Below are 18,948 nucleotides of genomic sequence, written 5' to 3'. Positions count from 1 at the left end.
AATTCTATATTGTTGGGTCTACCTGGAGATGTCTGGGATTCATGGTTAAATTCTGAAATACGTTTGTGCGTGAAATTGACTGAATTAAAAAGTAAAACCCTGAAAAGCTCCCTTGTATTGGAGAAGCCTTGGAGGCACAGAGGTTGTGCATTAGACCGCACTCCCCAAGGCAGCTGTTCCAAACCGCCAGCTGCTCCTCGGGAGACAGAGGGGACTTCCTATTGCAATTCACAGTGGCTGGCTAGCCGACTCTCACGGGCAGTTACAGTCTGTCCTACTGGGTTGCTCAGAGTTGGCACGCCCTAGGTGGCAATGAGTTGTTCTGTTTGTGTGTTTGTTTTTCTGCTCCTTAGGCAGTAAGCCTCTGTCAAATGTTTCAGCCCGTTCTCTTTCGGTCAGTACTTGTGTACTACAAAATCTAAGGGTGCGAAGAAATGGCGACATCTATGATCAACTAAGGAAGGAGATTATCATTTTACTTTCACTTTCCCCATTAATATATGTGCATGCACGGATTTGAATTTGTATATACACTACAAAAACGAACAGGTTTGATGTCTGCATTATGCCCTAATAAAAAGCTTTTAAAACGCTGGTTAAAAACATGCTAATAAGATGTACAAATTTGGGTTTTCACAACACTAGGGATATAATATCTTCTATGAGATCTGTCCCACAAAATATGTCTATATTTATTGTGAAATTTTTGCTCTTGTTTACAGGTTAATGATGAAGTCATAGAAGATTTCCTAGGGACGTAATGAGCATTTCAGGCCACACCTTTGATAAGAACCAAATATATGAACATTTCCTTATTTCTGATTGAGACCTCAAAACTTTTTCAAAATGTGTAAAACTTTTAAACATAACTATCAGAGATAATATTAAATAAAGAAATAATGTGGGTAAAGGAAAAATAGAAGACACAAGAGTGAAAGGAACAAACGAAATCACTACGTGAAAATTACATAGAGGCTTCAAAATACAGGGAAATGAAATAAAAAGGTAATCAATGTTTTCCACAAATTTTAGACATTCCCCTAAAAGACTGTGGTGGCATTATGGGATATACTCTAGGGCGATAAATATGATGCTGATCTGCTCCAGTAAAGATTCACAGATTTTACAGGAAGCTAAAAATCATAAAATCATAAATGACTGGATGGCAATGAGTTTGTCTGTTTTTCAGGAGGGATATACTAAAGGTAAAATGGAAGGTAGAAGAAATGCAACAAAAACGTCAATCCAAACATCAGAGCAATTAGTGTAGCATTGGACATTTCGCAAAAGTGGGTTGATTTTTTTATCCTCATTTTACATATACCGGAAAAGGAAAAACAATTCTTGAGGACATTTATCCAGCCAGCAGGGTGTTTTTGCCCCGTTTGTTTTTTTACTTCAAAATAAGATAGGCTTACTGTGCATAGGAATTTGTTCATAGTTTTTTTTTTAAACTATAGTCCGGCCCTTCAACAGGTTTGAGGGACAGTGAACTGGCCCCTGTTTAAAAACTCTGAGGAGCCCTGTAGGTGCACAAATTAATGTTTATGTCATTTCAGATAAAAGTTTTATTATTTGTTCTGGACAGTTTATTTTTGGGTAAATGTATGACTTTAAGTTTGAAAGTGTGCTTTATACCCATTTTTTCATATGTCTATATTTTAAAAGATTCAATTATTACAAGATGAATCATAATCCTTCCTCAAAAACTGCCAAACTTTCAATGTAGGTGGTAAAATATTAGTTTACATCCAATCAGAAAAGACCACTCATAAGAAATATCATTAACATGAGTAACAATTATGATTACAACCACTAAGTTTCATGGAAAGCTATGGCAGTTAAAAACAAAAATCATGGAAAATTTAAAACTTGGGTTTGCGTTGCTAATTTCATTGCTAATTTTATAATCAGAGGTGTCAAGGGACTTTCCAAAGGTAATTCAGATCATTCGTGGCAAAGCATGAACTTGAACTCACATCTCCCAATTTATAATATTGTGTTTTCTTTCTCCTACGTAAGCTGAAGTTAAAGAATTAGCTTTGGAGAAATAGCAATTGAAGAAATAGCGCAATCCTCAGTTGAAGAAATAGAGCCATCATGATCTTGGGAGAAGCTATGTATATTGAGTACTTTACTGCTGGGTATCAGATTCTCCATAAATTTGTATCCACAGACTAGATTACAGGAATAGAAAATTTATAGTACTGATTTGAATCTTTCTGGAAGAAATAGGATATTTCATGATACAGTGTCATGTTAAATGGTAAGCACACATTCTACTTCCCTATAATGGTCTCATGTATAAGATATATATAATTGCTTATACTTAAAAAAGTCTACTTATAGCTACAATATTTTATCCAAAAAATGTTTTTGTAAACCTTACAGATTCCTATATGTTTTGTAAGCATTATGTCTATAAATACTTTATCAATAGGTACATTATATGTGAAAAAAACATGTTTATAAACTTAATATTTTACATTGATTATTAATAGCCATATAACACTATTAGCAAGCTTATGGTTAATTATATATTTCTACGAAGAATTTTAAATCACGATTTGAAGGGAATTTAGTGAATTAAATGAATTAGTCATTGGTATTTGTGATGTATAGGACAAATCATTTTGAAGATAGTAACAAAATTAGTTTGCAGGGAAATTTTTCTATGAATTCATAGAATATAGATGACTTTTAGAAGAAAACACATTCATTTAAGTTTCATAGAGCCCCTCAAGTAAAGCTGTTGATAAACATCTATTGTATAAAAGGGGTAAAATGAACAAAACAACCCCCCACCACACACAAAAATAAAACCAATACCTTCTAGAGATATCCAGTGTCATTACCTGGACACAGAGACATCTTAACCTTACAATGTTCTTAAAGGAGAAGTCAAAACATAAGTTAGGATTATCCTTTGCAATAAAATAACAATTCTATAGAAGGAAATAGTACTCAACATATGAACTTCCATTTCCTTATGACCAGAGAAAAAAGGTGTAAACTAATTGGGAAACAAAAATAATATGATTGCTTGATTATAATTGTTATCAATAGGCATTCTGTGAAGTAAAAATACATATAAAGGAAGATTTAAATGAAATGTATAACGATTTTCATCATTAAGCTAGAGATGCTTTTGTAAACCAAATAAGCATGAACTCATGCTGTCAAGCAAATGTCACTTTTTATAACAGAGACAGAAATAGATACTACCTACCTTAGTATTCATAAATGCTTTGAGGCACTGGATAAGTTTATACTGATTCTTCTTGTCAATGTGATCTTGCCTAAATAGAAGGTAAAAAATAAGGATTATTTTACATGCAAAATTTATCCTTTGGAGTGTGTGTATATGTGTGTTTAATCTTACTGTTTCTTGTCCAGAAGCTTTTCCAGTCCATCCAATAAGAGTCCAAGACCTTCATGGCCAAAATTGTTAACCCAACTAAAAATAAAAAGATCATACATGTATAAATAAATTTTCATACTTAAACCTTAAATATTTACAATGAAAATATAAATTATAAATGTCATAATAATTTTTTTCTACTCCCATTGCTTCAAAAATTGACTCCATGAGGAAGGCCTTAAGGTCTTTATATCAATCACAAATTTCGCTTCATATTTCTGAGTGCACCAACAGCATATACAGCCAGGAGTCATAAAGTGAATTTTCCTAACCGGTCTCCATCCCCAAAATGAATTCCTCCAGTGATGTAAAAAACATCACCACGCACTCTGAATTGGTTTAACTTAAAATATTGGCATACTTTTATCCTGCTCTATCACCTTTGCCTATTTATAGAGTGCCTCGTGAGTAGCAGGCATGTTTCAAGCGTTAGGGAGAACAAAAGCAACACAGTGAAGTGCTTCTTTTTCTTTCCTTTTTTTAAATGAAGTCCTTCTCTGCCTTCATATCTGATCTTCTAAAAGGAGTGAAATATATGACATTTCAAAGAAAAAACCCAAAACCTAACATTTAAGAAAGTCAGCACAACCGAGTGCTAGTTTAAAAACAAACCTTGGAAGATTGAATTGGTAGTGCCAGGAGGCTAAGGTTTTATTGTTTTATTAGAAAATGATGCTTGAGCAGGTATTCCAATATAGCCCACAAGGTAATGAGGAAATTCCCAGTAATTGATGTCAGAGAAAAATGAACGAATGCCAGTCAGTTGTGCACCTCTTCTTTAATTTGCCAAACTCCTCTCCAATAAGATCTCTGTGGCGATTGTATTTTCTTTTACTTTTCTAAATGCTCCATTAAGTTATACTTAACCAAACACAGTCAGCTGTCCAAAAGTTTGTAGTGGGCAACCTAAGAGATTTCCAATCCTTTCCCCAGACATTCTCAACTATCTTCGCTGAACCTTTACAGCCTCAGGCCTTCTCACCACATGTTCCAATAAAACCAGACCAATTATCTTTCTCGAAACCCTCCCTGCAAGTCCCTGCTTAGGCTCATTTATTTTGCCTTCATAGAAGGTAACCCCAAGTCCACCTTTCCAAAGCCTTCCAGGTATAAATAGACTTTCAACCCTTCCATGAGTATCCCCCACATAAGTCCTACAACCAAATATGAGATCTTTTATCTTTTGAACTCCTGGGTATCTTTCTTATTTTCTAACACTTGACATTATTATTATCACATCTTAACCACCTTTCCGGGTTATAACTTCTCTACCGACAGGAATAATATCTTTTTCATTTCCTTTTTATCTCTCTCAGTGCTTAGCAGAGTAGTTGAATATATGAATATAGTCAACAATAAATGCATATTTGTTAAATTAAATTTAATTACATTTGTTTGATTTTGCAGTCATGAAAATTAGCCACAATACTAATAATGTAATTATGGTAATAATAATGTTCATTTACTCAGTGAGTCTCAGATTGCTCCCAAACTTCAAAAATATAAATTAATGTTATCGCGTACTCCTGTGAAGGAGTACTGAAAATCAGTATACAGCCGCATTTCTCTTCCACAGTTTGATACCACTGACTTCATTCTGCCAAAGATGAAACTTACCAACAAAGCAACAACTACTTTCTAAGAGCGTATCAATAGAAGACATTAGATCAAGGCACGTGGGAGAGAGAGGGTGGAATAGCTCCAATGTTCACAACCAATCACACTCACAAGGTAATGCAGAAACACATTTCAAACAAATTCAGCTTCAATTTCCACGTGGAGGCGAGAAAATATCAATATGGCATTGTAATGATAATTGGCAGAAAAACGACTATTCAATTAAGGCATGTAATCATCTGGGGCAATGAGCTGTTTTCTCTAAAGCATCTCAGTAATCAGTAGGGTGGTTTTAAAAGGATAAAAGGACATCACTTATTAAGAATCATATACTGTATTTAATCTACCACAGAAAAAATTAACCAGATATAATTACAGCGTGATCTACTTTGCAGTACATTAAAATGATAGGAATTTGGAACAAATTTTTACGTATGGGCCTCGGCATTTTCTATGACACTTGGAAAGAAAATATTCTATGATTTCCTTGAATTCATAGCACTGAAAACATTAGTTTTAATATAGTAGTTGATATATACTTTGTAGTCTAGTCTGACTCATAATGGCCCTGATGTACAACATAAGGAAACACTGTGTGGTGTTGCAACATCTGCACAATTGTTCTTATTTTTTAGTCCATTTTTGTAAACATTGTGTCAATCCACCTTGCTGAAGGACTTCTTCCTTTTTCGGGGTCTCCTCTATGCCAAGCATGTCATCCTTCTACAGGGACAGGTCTCTCTTGACATGTCCAAAGTACATAAGATGAAGTTTTCCTAACCTTGCCTTGAAGGAGTCTTCTGGCCATACTTCTATGAAATACGTATTTGTTCTTTTGGTAGGGCATGGCATTTTCAATTGCCATAGACACACGTGAAAGTTTGACATTGAATAAAGAATCCCGATCTTGAATAAAGATCAAGATTGAATAAAGAATCCCAATGATCTACATATAATCCCCTGCCTGGGGGACAGACAACAGAAAAGTGGGTGAAGTGAGACATCGGACAGCGTAAGACATGAAAAAATAGTATTTTATAAATTATCAAGGGTTCAGGAGGGAGGGAGGGTGGAGGAGGGAAGGGAAAATATGAGGAGCTGATACCAAGGGCTCAAGTAGATAGAAAGTGTTTTGAGAACGATGATGGCAACAAATGTACAAATGTGCCTGACATAGTGGATGTATGTATGGATTGTCAGAAGAGTTGTACAAGCCCTCAATAAAATGATTTTTTTAAAAGAATCCTGAAGAATACTTGGAGCATTTGAATTGTGACACCGCAGAAGAATATTGAAAGCATAATGGACTGGTAAAGGAACAGACAAATTTTGGAGAGTGAAGATTTTAATACAGCGGTTCCCAACCTGCCTAATGCTGCGACCATTTAATACAGTTCCTCATGCTGTGGTGCCTTCAACCATAACATTATTTTTGTTGCTACTTCATAACTGTAGTTTTGCTACTGTTATGAATTATAATGTAAATATCTGATATGCAGGATATATTTTCATTGCTATACGTTGAACATAATGAAAGCCTAGTGATTAACCACAAAAACAATGTCATTATATATTGTGAAATGTTTCTAATGACAAATAATTGAAATTTTGTCTTGAAGCATGGTGTATCATGGGTAACAGTCTTCACACCAGGTACCTGTATGTAAGCGTACCTGCATGTGGGTGGACCTGCCTGGAGATGGATAGAGGAGCGATGTCTCTGTCTCTAAGACCATTGGAACTATGTGTTTCCCGATGGTCTTAGGCAACCTGCAACCCACAGGTTGAGAACCACTGCTTTAATAGAGGAGTGAGATTTATCACAAGAGTACACATTGTATGCATGTCCATTTTTGTTAAATTGATCAATCATATTGTCCAAACGTTATTATTAGTAATTGGGAATTAATACATATGTTACATCATTCAATAGTTCAATCACATCCAGAATTGTGTATTTGCTACCACTGTCCATTTCTAAACGGACTCCTTGACATCATCTCCCCTTCACCCCGCCAACACCACTGTACCCCCAAATCCGTTATTCTACTTGCTATCTCTATAGGTTCATCAATCCTGGTTTTCATTTACCCCCCCCCAAAAAAAAGATAATCATATAACGCAACTTAAAGAGGTTTACCCTCAATGACCTAACACCTCTGAAATATACCCTGATATGAACAAACAAACCCTAAACAAAACAATACAAACTAAAAATACAGAAAATTTTCGGAAAACAGATTAGGTACAGCATGCATCATAGGGAGGAACTGTTGACAAAATTTTAACGGTTCAAGCCAAATGTATGCCTTTGATCTCCTACACTCAACTCTCTAATGCGCTCCATTTAGTGCGCACTTTCCTCCCGTCCCTCACTTGTGGAGAAAGGGAATTCACCGGAAGCCTATTTTGGATGTCGTTCCACAAATGGGTCTCAGGCTTCCACTGCCATCCATAGACTTTTGCAAACCAGATTCTCACACTTTCGACTCTCAAACAAATCCCTCCCATGACATCAGAATATATCAAAAGTTGTAAAGCTAAAATCAAAAAGTTCTCTACTGAGTTCTGAAAAGGGGGAAAGGCAACTGGTCTCGTGTGAAGGAAACTAATATTTGTCATCTCAATTTTTCATGGCTGTTTGTGTACTACCTACCATAGGCTCGTAGAAAGGGTTATATCTTGTTCACAATGGATTTTATTTCTACATAATGGTGTTCTACTCCCATGTGTAGTCTTACACTACAAACCAAATCACTGGACCATCAAAAAAAATGGAGGATAGCTCAGAGTTCCTTCGGTGAATTCAGAAAGTTGGTAAAATTATAAGACATGAGAGGCTTAATTTCAATGGGTAGAAAAACTATTATTAATTACCATCAATGGTGGTGCTTTTCTAAAACAGGAAAATATTTATTTTTAATACCAATATAGTATCATTATACCGAATCCTCAGTTGTATGAAAAGAAAATGAGACACGGGTGATTAAAACCATATGGAACTCAATTCAGATAGGTATAATGCACTGGACTTTTGAGTCTAAGAAAACTTAGTATGTTATGATCTTTAAAGGATAACTTATTCAGCATTATTAACTGAATACAAATTTTGATGGATATATATGCATCCAATAAAAAATACATTAAAACAAAAAACGCTGTGAGGATGTATAGATGTCAAAACTGAATATTCATTTTTACTCAGCTTTGTCAACATGATACTAAACACTAACTTTAAACATTTCAATATCCCTAGAAACGTTTCACCATGGTAGACTAATAAATCAGCTACCTCTGACCAATTATAAAGATTCTATAACATGTACAATTTCTACCCATGTGTATATATAATGTAAAGCATGGTGTTCACTAATACTTTTGTTTGATTCATAAAAAAGTTGACTATGTCAATTTTCCAACTATGGCTTTCATGGTTTTGACTTCAGGTTGAGATAGCTTATACTCTCTTAAAATACTCGCCCCCCCCAAAAGACCTTCCATCTTTCTATTTGTACTTCACTACTCACTTGAGAGGGTTTTATCCAACTGATTTTATTCTCTCCATCAGGTCTCATGGGAAAGATTCTGCTCAGTTTTGTGTTCCTAACACATTTTTAAAGAGTTCCTTGCAAAGGAGAAAACTGTGTGTTTTTTCTAGTGGCTTTTACTATAAACAAGGAACTTCCTTTTACATATTTCCAACAAACTATAAGTGCCTCAGATACATACTAAAAGCCCTTGAGGGCAGTACTTAAAGGAAAACATGCCCTCTGAGAGGATAAAAGTTTCTTTAGCATTAAAATCAATTTTTTAAACAAGCTAAATTACTTGGAATACCTCAAAGAAATGGCTTAAGACCAAATCTGATAAAATGCCCAGTAAGCCACACAGTAAAGAATGCCCCCCACCTTTTTCCCTTTTTATTAACATCCATTATCCATTTCAATAGATCCCTTCCATACAGTTCTGATGTTCAGTCCCTTCGGGTGCGGCTACACACTCATCAATGCTGTCAACTCATCTTTGAAAAGCATTGTTAGAAGAGTCAAAGAAATTGTCTTTCCCCCATAATAATAATAATAATAATGTAGGAAAGATACACAAAAACATAAATAAAAGTGAAAATAAAGCCTTCCATCTATATTTGGATGTTTACTAAATTTGTGTTCATATCAATAAAACCCAGTCGTACTTATAATTACATGTTAACTACAAAATAATAATGTATTGGTTTATTTTCCTACACTAAGTAATATAGGTTAAATTCTATCACACACTCCACAGGGTATCTATTTACTTCTAGTTTGGTGGAATTTTGTTAAAATGAACTTACTCTATGAAATCACATTCCTAATTTATAAGACCAAGCAATTAAACAGAGTTGACACCAGTTTATCTTTTGTGAAGAAGGGAAGCAAAAAGCTTTTTGAATGCAAGGAAGAAAACAAAGGCATCAGCATGCAACACCGGCCCATTCACCAGTTCCCTCTTTTTAAAAACACTTTACATGTTATAGTGTGTGATTCCAGTGGGCAGCAGAGATTGTAAGTGACTTTTCATTCATTGTGACAGGGACAAGGAGCATTCAAGGCTAATTGCTATTTGATGACAAAACAACAGAAATGCAACAGTCCCTCTCGCTTACCAGGTGCAGTTTAAAAACACATAATTAAAGACTCATTATAGAGCATGATAGGTACATGGACAGAGATCAAAGAAATTAAATGTACAGGAATTTTTTTAGCACAGGACAAGTGTAGTCAAATCTAAAAAGAACTACTTCTACGGTTCCTCATTTTCGAAGACAAAAACATGTTCATAAAAATCTCAATGTTTTCTCTTTATTACATGAAATCTAGAGAGGCAATTTTAAGTATTTTTGGTTGTTTGCTTGTTTTTAATAATTTTACTGGGGGCTCATACAACTCTTATCACAATCCACACATACATCCATTGTATAAAACACATTTGTACATTCGTTACTCTCATCATTCTCAAAACTGTTGCTATCCAAGTAAGCCCCTGGCATCAGCTCTTCATTTTTCCCCTCCCTCCCTGTACCCCCCTCCCTGATGAACCCTTGATAATTTATAAATTATTACTTTGTCATATCTCACACTGTCTGACATCTCCCTTCACCCACTTTTCTGTTGTCCGTCCCCCAGGGAGGAGGTTATATGTAGATCCTTGTAATCCATGCCCCCTTAACACCACACCCTCCCTCCACTCTCCCAATATCACCAATCTCACCACTGTTCCAGAAGGGATCATCCGTCCTGGACTCCCTATGTTCACAGTTCCTCTCTGTACCAGTGTACATCCTCTGGTCTGGCCGGATTCGTAAGATAGACTTGGGATCATGATAGTGGGTGGGGAGCAAGCATTTAGGAACTAGAGGAAAGTTGTGTGTTTCATCGTTACTACACTGCACCCTGATTGGCTCATCTACTCCGCACAACCCTTCTGTAAGGGGATGTCTGGTTGTCGATAGATGCTTTTTAAGTTCGTTGGGGTTTCTTGTCATTTTACAACATCTTTCACCAAAAACAGGGAAAGGAAGCATAGTTACCATATATGCATCTACGTGTACCTATATACACTTTTGAGGAAAAAAAACCCAATGACTTGGAGTGAATCCTAATTCATGAAAACTCCATATTTTACAGAGCACAGCTAAGCTCCATAGGGATTTCTTGACAGTAATCTACAGTAGAGGAGAATGCCAGGACTTTCTTCTGTGGTGCTGATGGACTGGTCGGAAAGGACAATCTTTTCATGCTTCGTAAAGTTTAAAATATTTGTACCACCTAGAGAAATTTGAATGGTAAACTGCCATAATGTCGCAAATTTTAGTAAGCTTTTTTCAAAATGTGATTAATGAATAATAAAAATTTGAAATCTCTAAGAATTCATCATTAGCCAACATCCAAATTATTATAGCTTATCTAAGACAAAGCAAACCAAAAGTATTTATGATTTTTCTCCCTCAAAGTGGTATATACCATCTAAAACAATGATAAAATCCCTGAGCTGCACAAATGGTTAAAGTGCTAGGTTGCTAGGAAAATAAATAAATAGATAGATAGATAGATAGATAGATAGATAGATAGATAGATAGATAGATAGATAAATAAATAAAAGATGGGGGTGGTGGATGGTGTTGGTTTATATCTCCCCAGAGAAAAGACTGTAGATCTGCGTTTGAAAAATCAGCCATTAAAAAGCTACGGAGCATATTTTTACTCTGAATAACATGTGTTGGCCATGAGAATTCACTTTAGCTGAGCTCACTGTCACTCAGTTGATGGCAACTCATAGCAATCCTATAAGACAGGGTAGTACTGCTCCTGCGAGTTTCCCAGATTTTCACTCTTTAAGGAAATAAAGTCCACACCTTTCTCAAAAAGAGCAACTCAGTGGTTTCAAACTGCTGACTTTAAGCCTAATGTGTAACCCCTTTCCCTAGAATTCCTGGACATGAGAAAGAACAATAAAAACAAACGTCTACATGACATACAGACAAAATCCTATATAGAACTGAGGTATAAAATACTCGAGAAAGAAATGTTAGCCCAGTATTTTTTGTGCTGGTTTGAATTGTTTTAAGAAAAAAATCTAGATACACAGCTACATTCAAAAGACATGGGTTTATGGTACATAAATATTTCAGAACATATAAATAATACTTTTAAAGAAAGTAGAATATTTTAATAGCTGAAATGACTTTCTTCGAAGTGACAAGGACTTTGTTTTTTAATCAATTGGAATTGAAAACAGTTAAAAGCCAAATGAACACAGTATAAATCAACAACATGGTTTTATCTTCATTTATGCATAAACCATCATAAAAGAATATAAACTGGTAAGACTATCCACGCTGGTGTGAATTCAAAATAAACTATATCCTACTGTATCTTCAATACATATATGAATATTTTTTTAATTTAGTGGCTTTTGATAATATGTCTTATTGATAGCAATGACATGATAAGAATCCCAGACAAAACAAAACTGTAACTATTAATTGGAGTAGACTGTCCTGTCTTTCTCCTGCTGGGCAGCTGGATGTTAACTTGTGGCTGGCACCTCAAAGTGTAACTTCCACACCACCAGGGATCCTAATGACCGGAAGTCAGCTCTACTCAATGTTTAAAGGCCTTTCATTTAACTATATGATCAATACCTAATGTACAAATCATGAATCAACAGTTTTCAATATTTTAGTTTTCAATGCATGCTGAAACATTGGATAAGAGCTAAGATTTATGAAAGTGTCATCAAAGGGTATACTCAGAAATAAAACCCATACCAGTCATGAGTTTTTGTTTCATTTTTTAATTACTTATCCTGGGTGGCATCATCACGACAAGGAAAATTTTACTGAGACACATTTAAATAGTAACATTAACAGTGCCCCAAAGAACACTCTCGACAAAAATAATATTGATAAACTATTTACTTGTTCAATGTACCTAGCAGAACCTTATCACACTGTAATCTATTGTATGAGATCTAACATGGAAAAACATATGTTAACGTCTACTTCAAGATATTTGAGATGACACACACACTAACATTAGGAATCACTTGGATTAACTGGAGCCACTATCCACTAATTTGAGAATATGTTTCCTTCATTAGCCTTACTTACATCATTACAAGCAGAAATTGCACCATCAGACATTTTAAGGTTTCTTCCTTCAAACTTATTTGATTTCTCTATGCGCCTGTCCTTTGCTTTATTTGCTTAGGCTCTAATGTATTTTTCTTAAGCCTGGTGACCTCTTTTAACTGGACAAACATAAGAAACTTCTCTCAATTCCAATCTCCAGATGGAGCAAGGCCTGAATTAGGTTACTGGCAATAAAGGAGCAAAGAGGATACAAAAGATACAACTTAAGGCAATTGGAAATAGGATGAACAATAAATATCACTAACAACTAACAACTACATATACAGGGATCAGTGCCCAAACCTTGACGGCATGGATGACTTCCTGTGTTCTATTACCAAGAAAAAGGATTGATGGCCAAATTAACTGACAAGAGTATTTATAAGGCATAAAGTACGGCATGAGGTCAGAGAACAACCCAGAGCGATGTCCCATATCACGTTCATTTAGAGCAGTGGTTCTCAACCTGTGGGGCACGACCCCTTTGGGGGTCAAACCACCCTTTCACAGGGGTCGGCCACTTCATAACAGTAGCAAAATTAACATTATGAAATAGCAATGCAAATAATTTTATGTTTGGGGGGGTCACCACAACATGAGGGACTGTATTAAAGGGTCGCAGGATTAGGACAGTTGAGAACCGCTGATTTAGCATAGTAGGGCATTTTATTTCATGCTCAGAGTTTTGACCTTACAGGCACCATAAAATTCTTAAGACTTTATATCAAAAAAACTTCATTAATGGTTCATATAGTTTTAATGTTGGATCCATTTCAGGGTATACGTATCCTTTGACAACTGCTAAACCATATATGGACACTTAGAATTGAGCTTTTGTAAAAATTATGCTTAACTATAACACCTCAATCTACATATGTTTTGATTAATGAATGCTCAAACTGCTGAACACAATATGATCGCCCAGAAACTCCTGGATTCCGGTAGGGCACCGCAGTGTTACCAAATTATAAAAAGGAGAACATGGCTCAATAGTCAGGTACTTTCCTCCAAATTCATCAGAACGAAACTCATTCTGCATAGTTTCAGCTACACGGAATAGCACCAAATAAGCCAATGGAGGGAGCTGACTTGGAGTTAAAAGGCTTGAGAGGCACATCCAGACGGCAGGCTCGTAAGCCCTATCACTTAGAGTTCGTTTACTTCTAAACTGCATATTATAATGCTAGTTTGTCTTCTCTACATTGCTTTCATGGTTTCAATTTCAAAAAAAGGTTTTCCGGTTTAAACCGCCTGATGTGAGAGGATATATACCTATAGAGCTTTGTTGACCATGTAGCTTTGTTGATGGTGTAGAGCTTTGTTGATCGTGTAGAGCTTTGTTGATGGTGTAGAGCTTTGTGGATGGTGTAGAGCTTTGTTGATCATGTAGAGCTTTGTTGATGGTGTAGAGCTTTGTTGATCAAGTAGAGCTTTCTTGATGGTGTAGAGCTTTGTTGATCAAGTAGAGCTTTGTTGATCAGCTGGGGAAGCTCCCTAAATTAGTTGTCCATTCTGTGACACCAATGCAGCAGCTGGGGTCACAAAGCAAACACAGTTCTCCAGTGCACACGGTTCTTCTTTCAATCCACCACACAAGACTACCTGCCCTCCAGGCACTTCTCGGCATCTTACTTGTGAATTGTCAGCTAGCTTTCTCCTATCAAATCGAGTCCAGCCAAGATGATAGATATTCCCAGGGGTAGAGCCTAAAGGACATTTCTCAGGTCTACTTACTAGCAGGATAGATTATTAGAGAACTACATTCCAGTATTACAATTCTTGGTCTTGATACACACACATGAGCTTGATGAGCTTTGTTTTTAAATAAAAGTCCCATATTGGAAATGGACATTCAGAGAAAACATCTGCACTTTTCTATACTTTATGAAAAAGATCAAGAACTCATTCTATTATGTTGTTCAACTTAGAAAAAATATTCAACAATTTACAGCTATTTCTTCCGTGGTGTTCTTAGGTGCTGACTGCCTCAAGCCTATGTAAAACAGAAAGACATGATGACTGGTCAAGTGCCATCCTCTTCCACCCATTGTAGCAACCACTGTGCGAGTACATTTTGGCAGGGGGCTACCTCTTTTTCACTGACCCTTGACTCTCCCAAGGATGACTTCCTTTTCAATGGACTATTTCCTCCTGATGATATGTCCAAAATATGTGGGTCAAAGTTTGACCAAGCTTGTATCTAAAGAGCAGTCTGACTGTATTTCTTCCAAGACAGATTAGTTTGTTCTTTTGGGAGTCAACCATACATTGAATTTTCTTCACCAGCACCCTAATGGTAGTAACATATCTATATTTCTTAGTGCAAAGTAGTAGCAGAGGCACATTAAGCAAGTGTGTGGTATTGAGAGACCCAAGATAATGAGAGAAATACAGAATGTCTATTTGTCCAAGGCCTTTATATACATTAATTCAGAAAATGAAAATATTTCAAATGATATTAATCTATAAGCATTTTATTCTAGATTCACATATTGATTAATTCAAGAAAATATATATATAATATCCTTAAAAGAAGAGCAGCATTTACTCCATTAAGAAATAAATTTAAATAATATGCCTCGATCCTGTTGCTAAATTATATAGACCATATGTACTCGTGCATAAGCCAAGTTTTTCAGTACAATTTTTAATGCAGTTTTGTGGTAAGATTAGGTGCCTTGGCTGATATTCGGGTTACCTTATACTCGAGTATATATGGTACCTTTATAACCATTTGGCAAATAAGGCAGTTCTCATTATTTTGGATGACTACATAAACTGATTTTCTAATTTTAAGCACATCATTTAACTGAGAATATTTATTGCCTATCTAGAGTTTGTAAATGCCACGCAATAATTAAAGAAACGCCAACACAGAAGCTATGCTACCATTTGCTCTAAATGTCTAACATTTTCTCCAACTAAAGCAATACTTTAGAAACTTGGATCAGTATGTTTCCTATCTTTTGAAAATGTATGTAACACACATAGGTAAAGCTTGATTGCACTTTTAGGAACAAATGGGATCTGCCATACAACAAAATTGTGTTTTGTAATATGTACCATAAAAAATTTGAAGTGACTGAATAGTCACAGTGCCAACTTAGTCAAATGAGGTTGGATATCGTGGATGTTAATATAAATTGTTGCCCAAGATTCATTTTAAAAAGCATATAAATTTACATACTTGAAATAAATTGAATGGTTTTCTATTCTACAGAAAAATGTACTAGTGTTCTTCTAAAATGATTTATGCATTAGAAAGCTGAAGCAAATACATTTAAAATACCAAATATTAGACAACTCAGTCTTAGTAATACTGGTGATAATTCTGTTATGAGATGTGCTCACAATGTTAAGTCCTGTTCACATTTCTGCATCATAAAAGTATTCCCATTATTCAAATTTTCCCAGATAGTCCCCTGTAAAAAGTCCTAAGATTACTTATCTACGGTTGTCTTTAGATTAACTCCCTAAATATTGAAAATAGTAGTGATTCTCAAGCTCCATAGTTATTAACAGTCATAATTCAGAAATTACTTTCTATTCCTAATTAGTATTGCTGTCAAGAGTCAGCTATTTCCATTGTAATGATCATGTTTAAATGCATATTTGTTAGTGCTTTAGATGAATTATGTTTAAACTTAATGGAAAGGAAGACAGCAAGTAAAAGCATGTATTCCAAAAGCAACGTAAATATAGGCATATTTACAAACTCTAAAAGATATGTTTTCGCCTGCTTGGAAACACAGGAAAGAACTACAACATCCACCATGTGCTTGGCAGATATCTAGATTCCACGCAGAAGAGAAAAAGAAACCTGTTTCCTAGCGGGCTGAAATACACCCCAAGTTATAAGGCAGTTTCAGCAACAACTCTGAAAGGAATCCACACAGTCACGACTCTGTGATACTATCCTTCAAATCACCATTTGCTATACTGTTTGTTGTGTGTTGAGAAAACTTAGTGACAATGATTTATTGGTTCATATTTCTTCGGATCTTCATAAAATGTATTGCAAACTACTACGTATCCTATAATGGGTAGTCTGGGAATAAAACTGTCCAAAATCTTTGGCCATTTCTCAGTAGGCATTGCTTCCTTTTATTAAGGAGCATGAGAAAAAAACCTTGAAAGTAACATATTTCGCATTCTTAATCACACACAGGCCATAGTATGTACGCAAAAAAGCAAATGCAATTTATGACAGCAGATAGGGATTTATTTTACAATCAAAACACATGGAAGTTTAGGGTGTTCAAATAGAGCTATACCCATTCGATTCGTTAATTCCCCATGCAATAGGAAAAGGACCAATCTGTAAGCCATGTTATGTTGTCTGTAGCTCATACACTTTAAATCAAACCAATAGAGTTCAGTCCTGTGAAGAGGAAGTTAGTTTGCTTCATTCTGGTTCTTTGATTAGATCTCAAAATGCAAGGCCACATGATAGTGCCAGATTAATGCAAATTCATTCTCATTATTCTAGACATTGGGTGCATAAGCTGTTATTGATGCTGGGTCAATAGCAGCATCAAATCACACATAACTGCATATAAATTACACTGTACCGGCTATAATGCAACAAACAAGAGGGGAGAGTGGTCCGTCCCTGAAACAGGAGCCTAAAATATAAATGAGAAAAGGATATGTATGCATGAAGTTATTATAGAGCACAGGTGAGTATACATAGAAAAAATAATTGCTGAAGGATTGTACAGGAAGAGAGTGATTTGGGACATGCAAGTTAACAATGGCTTCTAGAAGAGATTTTAAAAACATATGCCTTTAGCCAGAAATGATATAAATGAATAATTTTTATAGAGCCTTTCTCATCTAATTAAATACCATATGAATTTGAAGCTCAGGGCTTCCTATAATAATCTGAAAGGACTCGGCTTGAGAATGGTGAATAGAAATTGTGGATTACCAACTTTCCATGAGTTTCTTTACTGTAGGCCTTAAGAAGTTGTCTTAATTTTTTAAATAAATAATAATAATAAAAATAATGCTAAGACTTCACTGTAAGACCTCCAGAAGAAAAAGAGTTGCATTGAACTTCCAGCCGGACTAACACTATGACGCAACACAGATTTCCACCACTACCATCTCTTTCTCGGTCTTTATTTTTGATTTAATTTCTTGAGGGGTCTACTACAAATATGACCCCGTTGCCAGAGAGAAAGAGGAAGGCAGTTATACAGAGAATTTATGAAATAGTAAAAAAAAAATCCAAGGAGAGATCGATATTTAAAGGTAGCTTGCTAGATTAACCCAAGAATCCTCAGAACACTCAAGAGCAGCGGGTTCAACCTTCTTAATGCCGCGACCCTTTAATACAGTTCTTCATGTTTTGGTTACCCCCCAACCATAACATTATTTTCGTTGCTACTTCAGAACTGTTATGAATCCAGTGATCCCTGTGAAAGGGCCATTCGGCCACCAAAGGGGTCGCGACCCACAGGTTAAGCACCGCTGCTCAAGAGGGTAGAGCAGGTCACTGGTGTCACTTGTGTTGTTTGGTTTTTTTCTCCTCTTTCCAAAATTACGCATGCGCGAGCACACACACCCACCACTCAAGGAACTTCATGGCAGCAATGGGACAAGCTTTCCTCATTTATTTAAACTTTAATGGCACAAGAAAAACTGCCAAATCTGAATATATTGGATAAAAAAAAGATGTATTTCTTGACTTCGATGTATAGTCTATGCAAGAACTTTCTCTCTTGTTTTATTGAAGTTACTGTATTGGCTGGTGTGGGACAAGTTCATAACCCACAGCCAGCTTCTGAGGGAACAGGCCTAACTAGACAAAGCCTGGACCAAAACATCCTGCGGCACTCTCCTTTCTGAAAGGTAAAACCACTACATTATGGGCCTGCATGGTGTAGCCAGACGGCTGGGGAACATGGCATGACAAATTTTGCCAAATAAGGACTCCCCCATTTTATCTGGGTAACAAAGAGCAGTTTCAAAAGGTAACAGCAGGAAAAGAAAAGGACTCACTGAAGACATACTTTTGGAGTTGAACATGAGAATGATGAGTCGTGGATTTCTCCTGATACACTGAGGATGGAGACTCATAACAAAACAGGCTGATCCTAGGACAAGCAGGAGTATGGCTGTCTGGCCCCTTCTAGTCCTCCCGTGGATTGCTAGCTCTCTTATTACAATGTGCTACATGACCTCGTCTGTGCCTCGAGCGCCCCTTTTAAAATGAAAGTCGGGCCAAGCCATG

At 35.9% G+C, this 18,948-nt stretch overlaps 1 protein-coding gene across 2 annotated transcripts in view; it reads right to left on the bottom strand.

The window, feature by feature from the left end:
• Positions 1-18,948, bottom strand: part of DIAPH2 (diaphanous related formin 2) — a 925,981-nt gene that overhangs the window by 719,484 nt on the left and 187,549 nt on the right. For both annotated transcript variants that reach the window (XM_075539526.1, XM_075539525.1), the window contains 2 exons: positions 3,383-3,457; positions 3,230-3,299 (listed from right to left, as the gene is read on the bottom strand). In XM_075539526.1, the coding sequence (XP_075395641.1) occupies positions 3,230-3,299; positions 3,383-3,457 (145 nt within the window). The remainder of the gene's footprint in view (positions 1-3,229; positions 3,300-3,382; positions 3,458-18,948) is intronic.

The sequence above is a fragment of the Tenrec ecaudatus genome, chromosome X (genome assembly GCF_050624435.1).
Source record: "Tenrec ecaudatus isolate mTenEca1 chromosome X, mTenEca1.hap1, whole genome shotgun sequence".
In the NCBI taxonomy this organism is placed as follows: Eukaryota; Metazoa; Chordata; class Mammalia; order Afrosoricida; family Tenrecidae; genus Tenrec; species Tenrec ecaudatus.
The sequence above is the reverse complement of the archived record's forward strand: the minus strand, read 5'-3'. Positions and strand labels throughout refer to the sequence as shown.